The sequence below is a fragment of the Polypterus senegalus genome, chromosome 1 (genome assembly GCF_016835505.1).
Source record: "Polypterus senegalus isolate Bchr_013 chromosome 1, ASM1683550v1, whole genome shotgun sequence".
Lineage (NCBI taxonomy): Eukaryota > Metazoa > Chordata > Cladistia > Polypteriformes > Polypteridae > Polypterus > Polypterus senegalus.
In genome coordinates this window covers 215,954,193-215,970,453 of record NC_053154.1, presented here as the reverse complement: position 1 = coordinate 215,970,453, position 16,261 = coordinate 215,954,193, and the positions used below count along the sequence as shown (strand labels likewise).

The following is a 16,261-nucleotide window of genomic DNA, read 5'->3' as shown; positions in this document are numbered from 1 at the left end:
CAAAACGGAGTAAGAATCTGAAAATCTAACATCACATTAAAGTTCGATAAATTCTGAAAAGAATGATACCAAACATATAAATGTAGATTTTAAAATAAGCCGATCTAAAGAATGACAAAAAACATGACATAAAATTGTTGCACAAAACTGTTGCATTTTTAGGCTTAGAATTTTATATATTTACATTGTACAATGCCATGCAAGCTTGAAATATGAATCAACATTCAGCTTTATGCAGTTTTCGCAGCATGTTATTTGCATGCATGGTAAGAAAAGGCAAAATATGCCCTATAGCCAAGCCACAATGAAGCAAGTTTTTTTTTTCTGTAACACATACCGAGACACTTTTGTGTTCAGAAGATAGAAAGAATAACTGAAGATGTTTTGTTTCAGCGAGTAAAAGTAATTAGTAACTTCTAGTTTCCTGTTAGATATTTGCTTAAACCCATTTTATGATGAGGTAGATCTAATTTTAGAGTTTAGTGCTAATAGGGCATTGTGACTTGTAGCAATTTAAAATGAACTTGGAACAAATCACCTATAAAGGTGATTATCCTACTAATCACTCTAAATAAATGTAAGTATACTTTACTAGCAGACATTTGGCAGAAAATGATGATTAAGTCAAGAATTACTCTTTGTTGTGAAAGGGGACACATTTTTACCTCCTTAACTGGAATAAACCAATCTAACATTCTGACATTTATTTTATTAACAAGTATGTGAAAATTGCCTTGTACAAAATAGGTGGGATTTGAGGTGTAAAGCCATGAAGTAGACGTGGTGCTCCAGTGGGAGTAATATGCTCAGAAAGGAACACTGATGCTGCATTATTGCGAATAATATCTATACAAATATATTACCGTGTGAGTAAGGTATAGCAATGGCCGGGAACACATTTATGTACCTCATAATAGCAAAAAAAAAAAAAAAACTCTTTCATTGAACAGTTTTTATGGAAGGGGGAAAAAAAAATCATGATGCAAAATCAATTCACCCTTTTTTTTTAATATAAAACCTCCATTAAAGAGCAGCAGTGATGCTGCATAGATTCTTCGGAGGAAGTCTACCATCACAGAGAGAGAGAGAGAGAGACACACACACACACACAGACAGACAGACAGAGGGAATAGCATAACACATCTACCTGTAAGTCTACAAAAAATTGACAGGGGGTATTGTTCTATTATTAAACTCCTTACAAAGGAAGGACTCAATGGAAATCCATAAGAGGTTGAATGCGATATATGATGATGATCCACCTTTGTACTACAAGGTAAAGTTTGGGTCAAAGCAATTTAAATAGGGTCGGGAATCGACTGAAGAGGATGCCCACATGGGGTGTCCTGTAGAGGAATCTTCACAGGAAATGTGGCAAAAAGTATAGGCTAGGATTATGGAAGACTGTTGTACAAGTTTAATGTTACAGCTCATGAATTAGGCATTTCATCTGGCACAGTTTCCACAATTATCCAAACTAAATTGATGATGCAAAAGGTGATTACCTCATGGGTGCCGACATTGGACATTTAGACCAGCTGTTACAGACGCAAATCAAATGTATGTTTTTATTGTACAACAGTAACAATATGAGCAGCTCACTACTCAAAACGTTAATTCTGGAAAGCAGCCAGGACGGAACCCACGACCTGTTGATTATAAATTAGCACTACCAAAGCTGTCGTTCCAACAATATACACTAACCCGATTTCTTTTTCTTCGGTTATATTCGTCAATAAAAGCACACTTGTTTTGTTATACTTGTACCTTTTATGAAAGTGCTTATTTGATATTTGGACTTTAGTCTTCATATATTATACACTTCAGTTTTTAGTACTAATGACAAAATTTTGACATGAAGAGAGTGTGTCTTTTAGGTATGTGTTCAACATTTCTTGCATTTCCCATCATTCTACACTTACATAGATCTTTGTAGAAATGCATGTGTTCCAAATAACGATATATTATACAGCTCCAGGTACCTCACTCCCAGAATAACAAGGCTTGATCTGGGAGAATTTTGCCCTTTGGTGGGGATGGTATAGCAGGCTGTTTATGCTAATCGACACATTTACAAAACAAAATACACTGAATGGAGAAGTGTGAAGGGATTTAAGGTTGGCCAGGATTACGAGTTTTTTTCATAAGCTTCAGTAATTTTAGTGTTGAAAGAAATTGCACCAGTATTTTCTCACAGAATGTTACTGGAGACAAAACATGGGTTCACCAACCTGACCCTGAAGCTGAACAAGTTTATGCAATGTAAATATAATGGGTCCCTAGACCCCGAATGAAATATTCACGTTCAATGTAAAAAAAAAAAAAAAAAAGTTATGGTGTCAGTCTTCTAAAATGCAAAGGGTGTTCTGCTGCTGGAATTCATGCCACAAAATACAACTGGAGAAACCTATGCTTCCACAATGAAGTCATCAGAATAGCAGTGTTTTGGGAAACTGTTGGCAGGCATGTTGTTTCTATATGACAATGTACTGTACCACAAATCTCAATCTAAGGCAGCTATTAGGGAATATGGCTTCACGGAAAGTAACCATCCACTGTACAGTCCAGACTTGGCCCCAGAGATTACTTTCTCATTTGAAACATGAGGAAATTCCTACATAGAAAGAAATTTTGGGACAACAATGACCTCAAGGAGGCAGGAACATTTTGGCTGGAGATCCACGATGTCTCCTTATATTCCTTTAAAATAATTAAATCATAGGGGGCAAAAAGGACCAAGTGTGTTGAAGTCAAAAGGAAATACACATTGAAAATTAGTGAAGCGACTTTGACAATCAGATTTTATTTAGGTAAATTAATGAAGACCCCCTAAAAATGTAAAAAGTTTTTTCAAAACTCCAATGACAGTAATTTGCTATTAAAATTAAAAAAAAAAAAAAATAATATTGTGCCTGTTCCTCTTCAACTATACACCATCGGTGGAAAAACGGCTATATCTCAATTTTACCTGGTGTTTTAGCAGGTGGCTTTTCTTCATCCCCACTAGAAGAATCCTCCTCATCTGAACTGTCATCCTTCTTCACCTTTTTGGCAGCTGGACCATTACCAATCGCTTTTCTTTTCTTGGCCTCTGGAGACCTTAACCAAAGCAAATGTGATATGTATACTTGTATCATTACCTCCAACATTGGTTAGGTTTTTTTTTTAAATAAAAGACAATTCTCTAAATGATACAAGTTAAAAGAAAGTAAGATTTTAAGAGCTAAAGTATCTTTGAACAAAAACAGCTTCAGAAGGAATACATATTAAAATGACACAAATACATGAAAAATAGCTTACATTTTCTTAGCAGTACAAAACTGATTAACATACCATCACTATAACTCCATGTATAAGTGTATTCAAACGATTTCTCTGAATGTGTTCTTCAAAAAATACATAGTATTTAAGAAGGAAACAAACATTCCTAATTATCTTCAGGAAATGTGATATTACACAGGAAATAAAACTCAAAGAATTTTTTTTCTTCTCATACTTAAGCATCTCTTCCAGGAACACTGCACAGCTTTCTTAGTTCTTGTAATGAGGATAGACAATTACAGTTTGCTAAATATGTTTTTATTTTAGGTTTATTTAGATGTAGCTTTTACTTGAATTGTGTAACTAAAGCTAGCATTACTTTTGCTAGGAGCCTAGTAGGCAGATGCCCAACTCATGCAGGCACATGACAATGACTCAGAGGATGTTTTTCAGAAGAAAAAAAGAACCGTTTGAAATGCATACAAATTACAGAATTCTGGAAAGACAATTGTGAAATATTAAGAATGGTATTGCATCTATGTATATGATTAAGCTCAAAATTATGCACGTGAAACAGCAATTTATCAGCTGACCAATTTCAGCTGGTGCAAGATCCTACAGGAAATAGCCATATGAAAAGGCACCCCATAAAGGAAATAATTTTTAAAAGTATTTTCAGAGGCATCATAACTGCCAGAGAGCAGCTCTGTCAGATTTGCCATCTACCATCCCTCTGCTCTCAAGCATCACAGTAGGCTTAAACCGACAAAGACTGCAACAACTAAAGCTATAGCAACCTGATACAAATCTTACTGTGTGACCCCGATATAAAACTTGCTCAGATTGTATGTTTTCCATACCTAACATTTAACCCTGGTTTTTAAACAAATAAACAAGCAAAGATGGAAATAAAGTTTGGGTTCTATGCTGATGGCGTCTTGATCAGGACATTTAGAAATGACCAATGAGAGTTAATACATAATGAGCTGGGCAAACACATTTGTGAATTCTGGACAGTGAAGCTCTTGAAGTGATTTTTGGCCTTTGCTAATGTATCAGGGAGAGACAGTGATAAGCAATTTGGCCACTGCTGTTTGACTCACGAGTGAAGGATAAAAGAGGCAAGTATTGTGAGGTGTAAACATAACACAAATCTATTAATTTAGGCATTTCCAGTATTGTCCACCAATACAAAAAGAACCTTGGAGGTTACAGTGCCTTTCATGAATATTTTGTTACGATAAAACAGTTCTAAAGCTAATATTGTCATTGATAAAAAGACTTTTCAAATGTGAACTGTTCTGCAGAGCCCCAATATGGTTAACTCTACTGTAAAACACAGATGATGTTACTTCTTGATCTCCAAACTCCACTGCAGGTGTGAACTGAATGCTTCACATGGTGGTACATTTTGGATGTTCTAAGATCATAAATTAGGGAAAAGTGCACAATTTGCATCATTGGGCTGCCAGAGGATATATATTTTTTTTTAAATATATGTATGTAGTTAGCACACAAATATTCATCAGACTTTGTGTTTTCTTGATTACAGAGTCAATAGAAAAGAGCACATTTTAGAGTACCAAACATTCCTTTTGAAAAAAGTAAAGCAATACAGCAAGCTATATAATGTTTCTTTCTTTAAGGGCAATCAATTTAGTAATAGACCACTTTGAACTTTGAAAAAAAAAAAAAAAAAAAATGTCAAATATTTGTAGGCAAAGCCCAGTGTTAGAATAACCAAATATACTGCTCAAAAAATTAAAGGAACACTTTTTAATCAGAGTATAGCATCAAGTCAATGAAACTTCTGGGATATTGATCTGGTCAGTTAAGTAGCAGTCGGGGTTGTTAATCAGTTTCAGCTGCCTTGGTGTTAATGAAACTAACAACAGATGCACTAGAGGGGCAACAATGAGACGACCTCCAAAACAGGAAAGGTTTAACAGGTGGAGGCCACCGACATTTTTCCCGTCTCATCTTTTCTGACTGTTTTTTCACTAGTTTCGCATTTGGCTACAATCAGTGTCACTACATGTAGCATGAGGCAATACCTGGACCCTACAGATGTTGCAGAGGTAGTCCAACTTCTCCATGATGGCACATCAATACGTGCCACTGCCAGAAGGTTTGCTGTCTCCCCCAGCACAGTCTCTAAGGCAGAGAAGAGATTCCGGGAGACAGGCAGTTATTCTAGGAAAGCTGGACAGGGCCATAGAAGGTCCTTAACCCATCAGTAGGACTGGTATCTACTCCTTTGGGCAAGGAGCAACACGATGAGCACTCCCAGAGTCCTACAAAATGACGTCCAGCAGGCCACTGGTATGAATGTCTCTGACCAAACTATCAGAAACAGACTTCATGAGGGTGGCCTGATGTCCTGTAATGGACCCTGTGCTCACTGCCCTGCACCGTAGAACTCGATTGCCATACAATACCAGAATTGGCAGGTCTATCACTGGCGCCCTGTGCTTTTCACTGATGACAGCAGGTTCACCCTTAGCACATGTGACGGACGTGAAAGTGTCTGGAGAAGCCACGGAGAACATTAAGCTACCTATAACATTGTTCAGCATGACCAGTTTGGTGGTAGGTGAGCGATGGTCTGAGGAAGCATGTCCATGAAGAAACACACAGACTTCCACAGACTAGACAATGGCACCTGGACTGACATTACATCTCAGGATGAAATCCTTGGACCCATTTTCAGACCCTACGCTAGTGCAAGGAGTTCTGGATTCGTCATGGTCCATGATAATGCCTGGCCTCATGTCGAGAGAGTATACAGGAAGTTCCTGGAGGATGAAAGAATTGATACCATTGACTGTCCCCCACGCTCGCCTGATCTAAATCCAATAGAACACCTCTGGGATATTATGTTTCGGTCCATCTAATGCCGCCAGGTTGCACCTCAGACTGTCCAGGACCTCGGTGATGCCCTGGTCCAGATCTGGGAGGAGATCCCCCAGGACACCATCCATTCTCTCTTTAGGAGCATGCCCCGACATTCTCAGGCATGCATACAAGCACGTGGAGGCCATTCAAACTACCGAGTACGATTGAGTTGCTGCAATTAAATTTCTGCAAAATGGACTAGCCTGCCACATCATTTTTTCACTTTGATTTTTGAGGTGTCTTTGTATTCAGCCCTCTGTAACTTGATAATTTTCATTTCCATCAAATGATGTGGCATCCTAACACATAACCCAGTCCATATCAGTATAGTTATCCAGCAGGATTTTTCCCCCCATTGAGATCTGATGTGTTCCTTTAAATTTTTCTGAGCAGTCATAACAATCAGTATCAATGATCAATGGCAGAATGTATTAGCTGATTAACTGAAACAGCTGTGTAGAAGGAATAAAACTGGGCAAGGACTAAATACTTAAAAAGGTGAGGCTGTGGTAGATAGGTTGGTTTAACCTGCTGATCTTAAACTATGACAAAAGCAAGCAACAAGACATAAGATGGTCATCCAGCATGATCAAGGTCTCTCCCAAGCAGAAATTCTACAGCAGACAGTTGTTTCCAGATGCACAAACATTCATGTTTGAGGACCAGAAATGCAGTGCCCAGACATGGAAACGGAAGGCAGCAAATGAGAAACACTGTACATCAGGCATATTTCTCTTTAAAACTGTAAGATCTCCAGCAATGATACCTGCTCAGAAATCTCTGGGGTTCTGGAACACCCATCTGTAGGGCAGAGAAGTCCCAGATGGGGGACTCCCAAACATGCCTCACTACACACAGCATCACTCTTCTTTAGATGTTGCATATTTTGCATAAAGGTGACAGTTGCTGTTGTGCGGTAGGAAGACAATACACAAAAGAGGCCAGGGCCTACATCATACAGGAATTCATTGGCTTCTGAAAACAAAGTTCTTAATGATACTTGGTTCTTTATACTTGCCCATATCTTCTGAATTCAAAACATCAACTAAAAGTATCCTGTGTCTGCTTAATGTCTAATATATGCCTGACCATGACATTCACCATTGATACAATACAAATTAACATGGATGTTCGTGGTACCAAGAACCAAAATATGGCTTTTTTTACCTTTCTAAAATTAGTGCGAGGGCATGATGAATTTTTAATAAATACAGTAGAGTCTTACTTATCCTACCTTCGCTTATCCAACATTCCGTATTATCCAACGTCCCACCGCAAAAAAAAAACAAAAAAAAACGCATCAATCGGCAACAAAAACTGCAAGTTGCGAGCGTAGTCTATTTTTTGTTGCTCCCGACTCTACCGCAGCTAATTACAATGGAACCTCGGTTTGTGAGCATAATTCATTCTGGAAATGTGCTCGCAGTCCAAAGCACTCATACAGTATATCAATGCGAAAATCCCCATAAGAAATAATGGAAACCCAGATGATTCGTTCCACAACCCAAAACCTTTCATATAAAATGATTAATACAAAATATAATGTAAAAATACATAAAGCAAATTAACATGCACTTTACCTTTGAAAAGAATCATGGCTGGTGTGAGCGAGTTTCTAAACTCTTGTGGGATTCCACCCAATGGGACGACACGCGGAAGAGCGCACCAAAGAAGGAATCGTGTCTCCTAGCGCTGTAGCAGTTCGCCATAAAAGCAAATCCGAAAAGATCGGACATGCTATAAGCACCTGCCGTCGATGGGTGATACAAGGAACATTATAAATGTGCAGGGTATAGTATTACTTACTCCCCTCCCCCCCGACCCTGCCTGAGTGCCGTGTCTGTGTATAGGAGAATGGCAGATCTCGCTATAATAAATAACCGCGCTGTTGCTGTTTCAAGCTTAATAAAGCTGGTGTTGCTAGCTCAGCTTTGAGTTTTCGGGTGCAAGACGGGGACGCACACGTCACAGCACAAACACACACGCAGTCACAATGCTGTAGTAAACGGTATACGCTCGTACGGATGTTGACTATGAGTGATGGAGTTAAGGCTCTAGAAACTGCAATTACACTGAGCAACAAGAAGCTACAGGAATCAACATAATAATGCTACTAAGATGGCGAAACTTGACAGTGGAAAAAAAAAACACTCGTCAGGAAAGCAGACTACGATCAAACTTTTTAAGTACAGTACATACTGTATTTAACTTCAGACAATTCTGTAACTAAGTTCATTTTTTCAGTTAATTTAATCTGTTTTGTTGTAAACAATAATTAGGTTTGTAATGTGTAAAATTATAACACAGTCGGACATTTAATAGCCTTTTTCTTAACACCTGCCATTGTCCAACATTTTCGCTTATCCGACGTTCTGCCGGCCCATTTATGTCAGATAAGTGAGACTCTACTGTAGTTTTAAAAGTGTGTACCTTACACAATTGAATTCCTGTATACTCCAGAACTGTCACCAAGTATTTAAAGAAACAAAATCTTTATATAAAACATGTGATTCTCAGTTGTGGACTCAGGTGACAGCCCTACATCTCCAACATCCATATTAATTATTTCTGCCATTATTTTCTACATTTTTTGTGAAGATTAGCTTTAAAGTCAGGTTCAAAACAGAAGGCATTTAAAATGAAATAAAACAAACCTCAAACACACACAACCAAATTACTGTTTATGTTCATACTGGATACATTACCATAGGGCAATATCAAATACCTACTTGATCCAGAAGTTAAATATGTCAGTAAGACTGCTATCCTTTGGGTCCTGAGGTTTCTGTTTAAGAAAATGAATAAATAAAATTTTAATTGTAAACCCACAAAATAATCATTATCATTAAATTAATTTGAAGAACATGCTTACCGATACTACTTTCTAGAAAACACTTTAAAGGAGCTGTAACAAAACGTTTGATAATGGATTCTTATCATTAGAACCAACAGAGGGACACCATTTTCCCCAAATTTTGATCCATACTTTTGATTTACAGTTACAAAGCTTAGAAAGTGGAAACAAGTAGTCAGCTACCAATGCTATTTATCCTGTGAGCACATTTGAAAAAAGGTTGATTTTGTAGTCAAAGTACTTCTTGCACAAGTCTTAACAACAAAAGGAGTTTAACTGAAGAGCACCTTTTTTCCTACTGTGACCTGTGCTGACTCTCTAGCCAATAGTGCTAAAGTATCATTGAAAAAGCCACATTTATCTTTAAATTTTATGGAAAAATAAGCTAACCAAGGACCATTCACTTAAGTACATATTTGTTCCGAGGGAAATGCAGTCTTGGTGTGAATACAGAATTAACAAATATAAATAATGAAGCTGAACCAAAGAGTTACCCTGATTGTTATCAAGATACATGGACAATGTAGCAATGGCAAGACATACACATCTTCTAACTGTATTGGCCATGTCATTTCATGATTTATAACACTGGGTATTACAGCTGTTTACTCAGTCTATGCACAGAATATGAAAGCAAATCAGAAACTGCTTAAAAAAAGGAAACAAATCATACAAAAATCGGGTTGCAATAGTGTGCGCACCTTTTGATTTTATTACAGTAGTCTTTTTGGGTTATCAGTTTGACACATCTGGACTTGGTGATTTTTGACCATTCTTCCATGCAAAAAAATAAAATACCCAACAGATTTCCAATTAAATTAAGATCTGGGCTCTGGCTGGGCCATTCTAGAACAATGATTCTCCTTTCATGAAGCCATTGCTTGCTGAATTTGATGTATGCTTTAGATAACTGCCATCCTGAAAGGTGAATTTCCTCTTCAGCATCCTAGCAGATGCATGAAGGTTTTATGCCAAGATAGACCGATACTAGGAGTTAATAATGATTCCATCCACCTTGACTAGTGCCAGTTCCAGCTGAAGAAAATCAGCCCCAAAGCATGATCTGCCTCCACCACGATTCACTGTGTGTATGATGTTCTTTTGATAATATGCTAGGGTTACTTTTGGGACAAACCTACCTTTTGGAATTATGGCCAAATAGTTCAACCTTGGTCTCACCAAACCATAATACATTTTTCCACATGGTTGTGGGTGTCTGGGTATACATTTTTGCAAAGTTTAGCCAAGCTTAAATGTTTTTCTTTGTGAGCAAAGTCTTTCAATACTGGTTGTCCTTACCCCACAATCCACACATATGAAGAATACGACCATTATCACTTGTAGGGAGCAACCAGTACTTGCCAGGTAATCCTGCAGCTCCTTTAATGTTGCTGTATGCCTCTTGGTGGCCTCCCCGACCAGTTTTCTCCTTGTCTTCTTATCAATCTTCCTGACATCCTGATCTTGGTAGAGTCACTGTTGAGCCATATTTTCTCCACTTGTTGACGACTGTCTTCACCATACTCTATGGGATCTTTATGTTTGGGTACTTTTTTGTACCCCTGTCCTTATTGATACCTTTCAATAATGAAATCTCGTTCATGTTGTACAAGTTATTTGCAGACCATGGATTTAGAGTAGGTTGCAACCAAGAGGATATCAAAATAATCTTACACGAACAGCCAAACTTTACCTGAGCTCAATCTGAGCCAGTTTAACTGATGACAGGTCTATACTAACTACTATTTGAGGTCAGACTTATTGTGATTGGTTGATTCTGAACGCAGCCACATCCTTGATTATTACAGGATGTGCACACTAATGAAACCATATTTTTGAACTTTTTATTTCCCCTTATTTTATTAAGCACTCTCTGATTTGTTTTAATCTTCGTTTAGATTGCAATTAAGGTGGAATACACTCTGACAAGATTCATCTTGGTTTCAATTTTTATTACACAAAATCTGCAACTCTGGCAGGGATATGTAGACCTTTTATAACTACTCTATACCCTTTCTGTAATATGGAGACCAAAACTGCGCACACTATTTCAGATGCTGCCTCACTAGTGTGTTATACAGGTTAAACATAAACACATGACTTGTACTAAACATAACTTGCTATAAGAAGTGACCTAATATCCTATTAGCCTTCTTGATTACTTCTTCACACTGTCTTGATGTAGAAAGTGAGAAGTTCACTATAACTCCTAGTCATTCTCAAAGGTGTACTTTTGTGATTCAGCAACTAGAACAGAAAAAAACAAAACCAAAAATATGCCAACAATGAAAATCTTAAACAGTTAAAAGAATAGTAATGGTGACCACATTCGAACACAAATTCAGTTAAACAGGTTACCTGGAGATGGTAAATAGGTCTGTGAGGGATGTGTACTCAACCTGTGATGAACTGGTGCCTTGTGCAGCAATTCTTTATGCCCTCAAAAGACAGAGTTACATTCAGACTGATTCAACAAATAAAAAGGCTGATTTTAGCAGCCATGTGTATGTTTTTCTGTATGTATATGTGGAAAATTGAAATTGATTTTCACATCTTAAAAGTACAATTTTCATTTTAACATTGTTTGTGTTGTGAAGAACTGCTAGATATCAATCCAAGAAAAAAATTAATTATACAACAAGTGGTTTCCAGGACATACAACCCTGAACATTGAGATCTGTGTACAATGATAACTTCCTAAAAAATTACCTCTCTTATTTAAACAAGTTGCATTGGGTTTGCCTTGTCACAGACTCCACAACTACTACTTCTGTTACAGTTTGGTCCAGTACTTATTCTATATCCTTCAAAAACAATTTGAGCTTTTTCCAACAATAACTGCTACAGACATTGATTTAGCTGTGATTTTTACAATCTGTACCATTCAGTCATGGAACCAGAACTACTGATTTGCAACTTTTTTGCAAGAACATTTTTTTTAAATAATTTACTTAAGTATACATGTATGCATACATGGAGGTGCTGACACACACACTCAAAACAAAAATTAGAAGTAAAGATGGTTGATAGCTTATTTGCCCTAAGAGTACACACTGGATGATGAGGAGGAAATAATTAAAAACACACACAAACTATCTGTATAGGTTAATATGGACAGAGGCATTATGCCACTCCTTTATACCAATCCGTCAATCTAGGCAACTTGTTTATGTCGCTTGACCTAATGCGTTTACTTTCAAAATTAAATTATTATTTAATCTGTTGATTGGATTCAATTTCCTATTTATTTTACTCTACATCATATCAGTGCATGCTCCTGACGACCTATTTTTGAACAAGATAAGGTCAGTTGGCCTGGGCAGACAGAGAAAAAAAAATTCCAGTTAAGCTGCAGGGGGAAAAAAAAGACCAACAGCCCTCACATAATCTAATGTTAGTGTATCAAAGCACTTGTAGTTTCATGGGGACTATTCCTGTCAATATTCTATACTAACATGCACATGCTCCAACCTCCAAGGAGAACCCCCAGCACCATTATGTAAAAGTAACAAACTGGAAAGAGGAACAAGATGCTGAATAAATAGAGCAGTGCCAGTCATTTGGTTCCACTTCAAGCACTGCTTGTGGGCAAACTGGAATGTAATAATACTGTGTACATAAGACAATAAATGTGAAACAAACCAATTACACTGTATATCAAAGTAGTGCCTTACATAAGGCAGTGCCATTGTCCTCCTGCATGTACATCGGTATATCATAAGAAATGTCAAAATATGCACTATACACAAGCCACAATGATACACAACAAATCACATTTTTTTCTATGATACAACTTTACTTTTTTTGGTTCAGAAAATGACAGAGAACACAATTAAGGTGTCCACATTTAAGTGAGCAAAAGTAATTAGTAACTTGCAGTTACCCGTCAGTATACATTTATTCATATCCGTTTTACAAATGAGCCAGATCTTATTTTTGAGTCTCATGCCAATAAAGTATTGTGAATTGAAGCAATTTAAACAAACTTGAAATGAATAACCTTTAAATAATTGTTGCAACATCACCGAATACCGATACATGTGCCAAGTTGCAGCAATCCATTGACAACTAAACTACTGTGTTACAAGATAAAACACCTTCACACCATTTCTCCATCACTGTCCAGTGTCAGAAACCTTGTGTGGTGCATGGGTAGAGGAGCTTATTCGTAATCTTCGAGCATCTATCCACCCATATTCTTCCCCAACCCCTCAATGGGATGGTATCTTGCATAGTCAATGTTTTGAAATGATGATGTGGCAATGTGAGCGTCAATATGTAAGAGATAACTGAGATAGAGGTGAGGAGTGACAGATCCATTCAAGGGGGAGTTGAGATTACATCAGGGATTGGCTATAAACCCTTTCTTGTTTGCAGTGGTGATGAACATGTTGACAGATGAGATTAGCAAGGAGTCCCAGTGGACTATAATGTTTGCAGAGGACACTGATCTGTAGCAAGAGTTGGGAGCTGCTTGAGGAGGCCCTGGAGAGATGGAGAATTGCTGTAGAGAGGACAGGAATAATGGTCAGTAGGAACAAGACAAAATATGTATGTAAATGAGAGGGAGATCAGAGGAGTGGGGGAGGATGCAAAGAGTAGAGTTGGTGAAGGTGGAAGAGTTTAAGTGCTTGGGATCAACAGTACAGAGTAACAGGGAGTGCAGTAGTGATGGGTCGTTCTTGAACGAATCTTTAATGTGACTCGGGAAGAACGAGTCGTCTCGTGGGAGTGATTCGTTCAGTCGCGCATGCGCATTTGCGCGACTTCCAATAGTTTCTGTATTGGAATTGATTCACCGGTTTCGAGTCTTCGGGTTTTTTGAGTCATTCGTTCTTCACGCGACAGCCCCATAAGCTTAACCAACTCAGTCTGAGCCAGAAACAGAATTGATTAGTTCATCTCTCGAGTCTTTGGGTTCGAGTCGTTCATTCATCACGTGACAGCCCCATAAGCTTAACCTATGCAGTCTGAGCCGGAAAGAGAATTGAACGGAATGACTCAAAAAATGATTCGTTCATTTGGCTGAACGACACTCAAAGGTCCGAGTCAGTAAAATGATCCGAACTTCCCACCACTAGAGTGTAAACGATAGGTGAAGAGAACACAGGTGGGTGAAATGGGTGTAGAGGAGTGTCAGGAGTGATTTGTGACAGACTGGTATCAGCAACAGTGAAAGGGAAGGTCTACAGGATGGTAGCGAGACCAGCTATATTATATCGGTTGGAGAAGAAAGCAATGACCAAAAAACAGGAGACAGAGCTGGAGGTGGCAGAGTTAAATATGTTAAGATTTGCATTGGGTTTTACAAGGAAGGATGGACAGGGATAAGAAATGAGTACATTAGAAGGTTTGCTCAGGTTGGATGGTTTGGAGACAAAGTCACAGAGATGGAGAGATGCTGGATATATTGGGGAATGGATGCTACGGATGGGGCTGCACGGCAAGAGGAAAGCCTAAGAGGAGGTTTATGGACATGGTGAGAGAAGACAAGCAGATGGTGGGTGTAACAGAGCAAGATGCAGAGGACAGAAAGAAATGGATGATGATCCGCTGTGGCGACTCCTAATGGGAGCAGCCAACAGAAGATGATGTGCCAATGTGAACTTCTAAAACATCATAACCTATAGCAGACATTTTACCCTTAGAAGACTGCATTCCATTAATGTGGATAGTCACATTCTTCACATATTCTACAACTCTGTGATAGCCAGTGAGATCTTCTACACTGGTCCAGGAACATCAGATCAAGAGAGGCCCACTGAATCAACATGCAGATTAAAAAGGCAGGTTCAGTTTGGGGATGCACTATTGAACCCTGGATTTTGTTGTGAAGAAGAAAGTGAAGACAACATTGAGTGCCACTATGAACAATTCTGCCCATTCTCTCTCCAACACACTAGCATGGAGTACTTTCATCCAAGAAGTTACTCAGCAGAATTGTGCAAAGAAACGCTACTGTGAAGCCTTATATAAAAAAGTATTTGTTTGTAATACCTCACTGCGACAGTTTTCTTTATTTATAGTCATTCTGGTGTACGTGTGTTTGCATCTATTTTTTAAATTAGCTCTTGTAAAACAATGAATTGTCCACTGGGGACAAATAAAGTTCCATTTATCTCTCTATTATCGCACAGTACACCAAGTTGTATAGTATTGTAAAATTTCCCGCTATATTATTTACAATGTATGGACTGTTCCATGCGGATTTTTTTTTACTCTCTTAATTTCAGGACTGGCACTGTGAAATAGCTTGTTTCATTCAAGTAGGGGGACGATTAAAGTCAACAAATGTATTGAACGAAAACCTACAGCCATAGCGGTACAGCCCAGGAATAAACACGAAAGCCGCTATTATAAGCAGACAGACCCCTCTCTACCCGTTTAATGTACCACAGTCCACGTGTACTCCTACATATCGTCTTGGCCTTCATATGTCACAATTCACCCAAACTCATATGAAACAGAAGCGGCAACATGGTAAGTCGTCAGCCGAGAAGCATCGGATATGGCTACGAATACATAGTCCAAGTTATAGTCAGTTAATGAAGAAACGGATTTAAACTGAGCCTGTGTCAGTGCAACCTTCGCCATGTCCAAGCCGCATGCTGCACGTGAGAAAATGGAGTAAACACATCACACGTGAGCTAACACCCCTCAAGTGGCGGTCACACGCGAGCCTGTACAGTGTTAGAATGAGGTCTGATACCATTACTGACTGCAAGCGAGTGCAAAGGAACTTCAGACCAAAACAACCATGAAAGTGGTAGTTTTGCTACGCCGCTGGTAGGCCACTCTTGGCCCACTGAATAAACGAACACTCAAAGCCGACATCAAACGACAGATTTTCCGGTTCCGCCACCTCACTAATCTGACTTACCACTTTAGCCTTCTTCAGAAATTCATCGGCCGCTTTTGTGAACTTATTTTCCAACAGGAAAGAGTAAACATGCTGAAACAGGTCACTCGGCACCACAGGGAGCTCAGCCATCTTCCAAAAAGGACCGAAAGCGTGCGTGGCGCTCAGTAAAAGCGTCAGCAAGGTGCGTCATAAATATGACGTTGCTTGTGGCGTCACATCCCTTTCTCTTCCGCTTTGCTAAGAATTTTTTTTAAATATTTTAGGTTATTAATTTCAAAAATATAAAGCATATATAAAATACATAATACAGCAAAACATACAGCAATACATCCATCCATTATCTAACCCGTTATATCCTAACTACATGGTCACGGGGGTCTGCTGGAGCC

At 38.4% G+C, this 16,261-nt stretch overlaps 1 protein-coding gene across 3 annotated transcripts in view; it reads right to left on the bottom strand.

Moving 5' to 3' along the window:
• nolc1 (nucleolar and coiled-body phosphoprotein 1) overlaps positions 1–16,029 on the bottom strand; it is a 46,826-nt gene extending 30,797 nt beyond the window's left edge. For all 3 annotated transcript variants that reach the window (XM_039768883.1, XM_039768891.1, XM_039768900.1), the window contains exons 1-3: positions 15,891–16,029; positions 8,886–8,941; positions 2,969–3,099 (exon numbers count right to left, since the gene is read on the bottom strand). In XM_039768883.1, the coding sequence (XP_039624817.1) occupies positions 2,969–3,099; positions 8,886–8,941; positions 15,891–16,001 (298 nt within the window). In that variant the 5' untranslated portion in view covers positions 16,002–16,029. The remainder of the gene's footprint in view (positions 1–2,968; positions 3,100–8,885; positions 8,942–15,890) is intronic.
• Between the last annotated feature and the right edge of the window lie 232 nt (positions 16,030–16,261).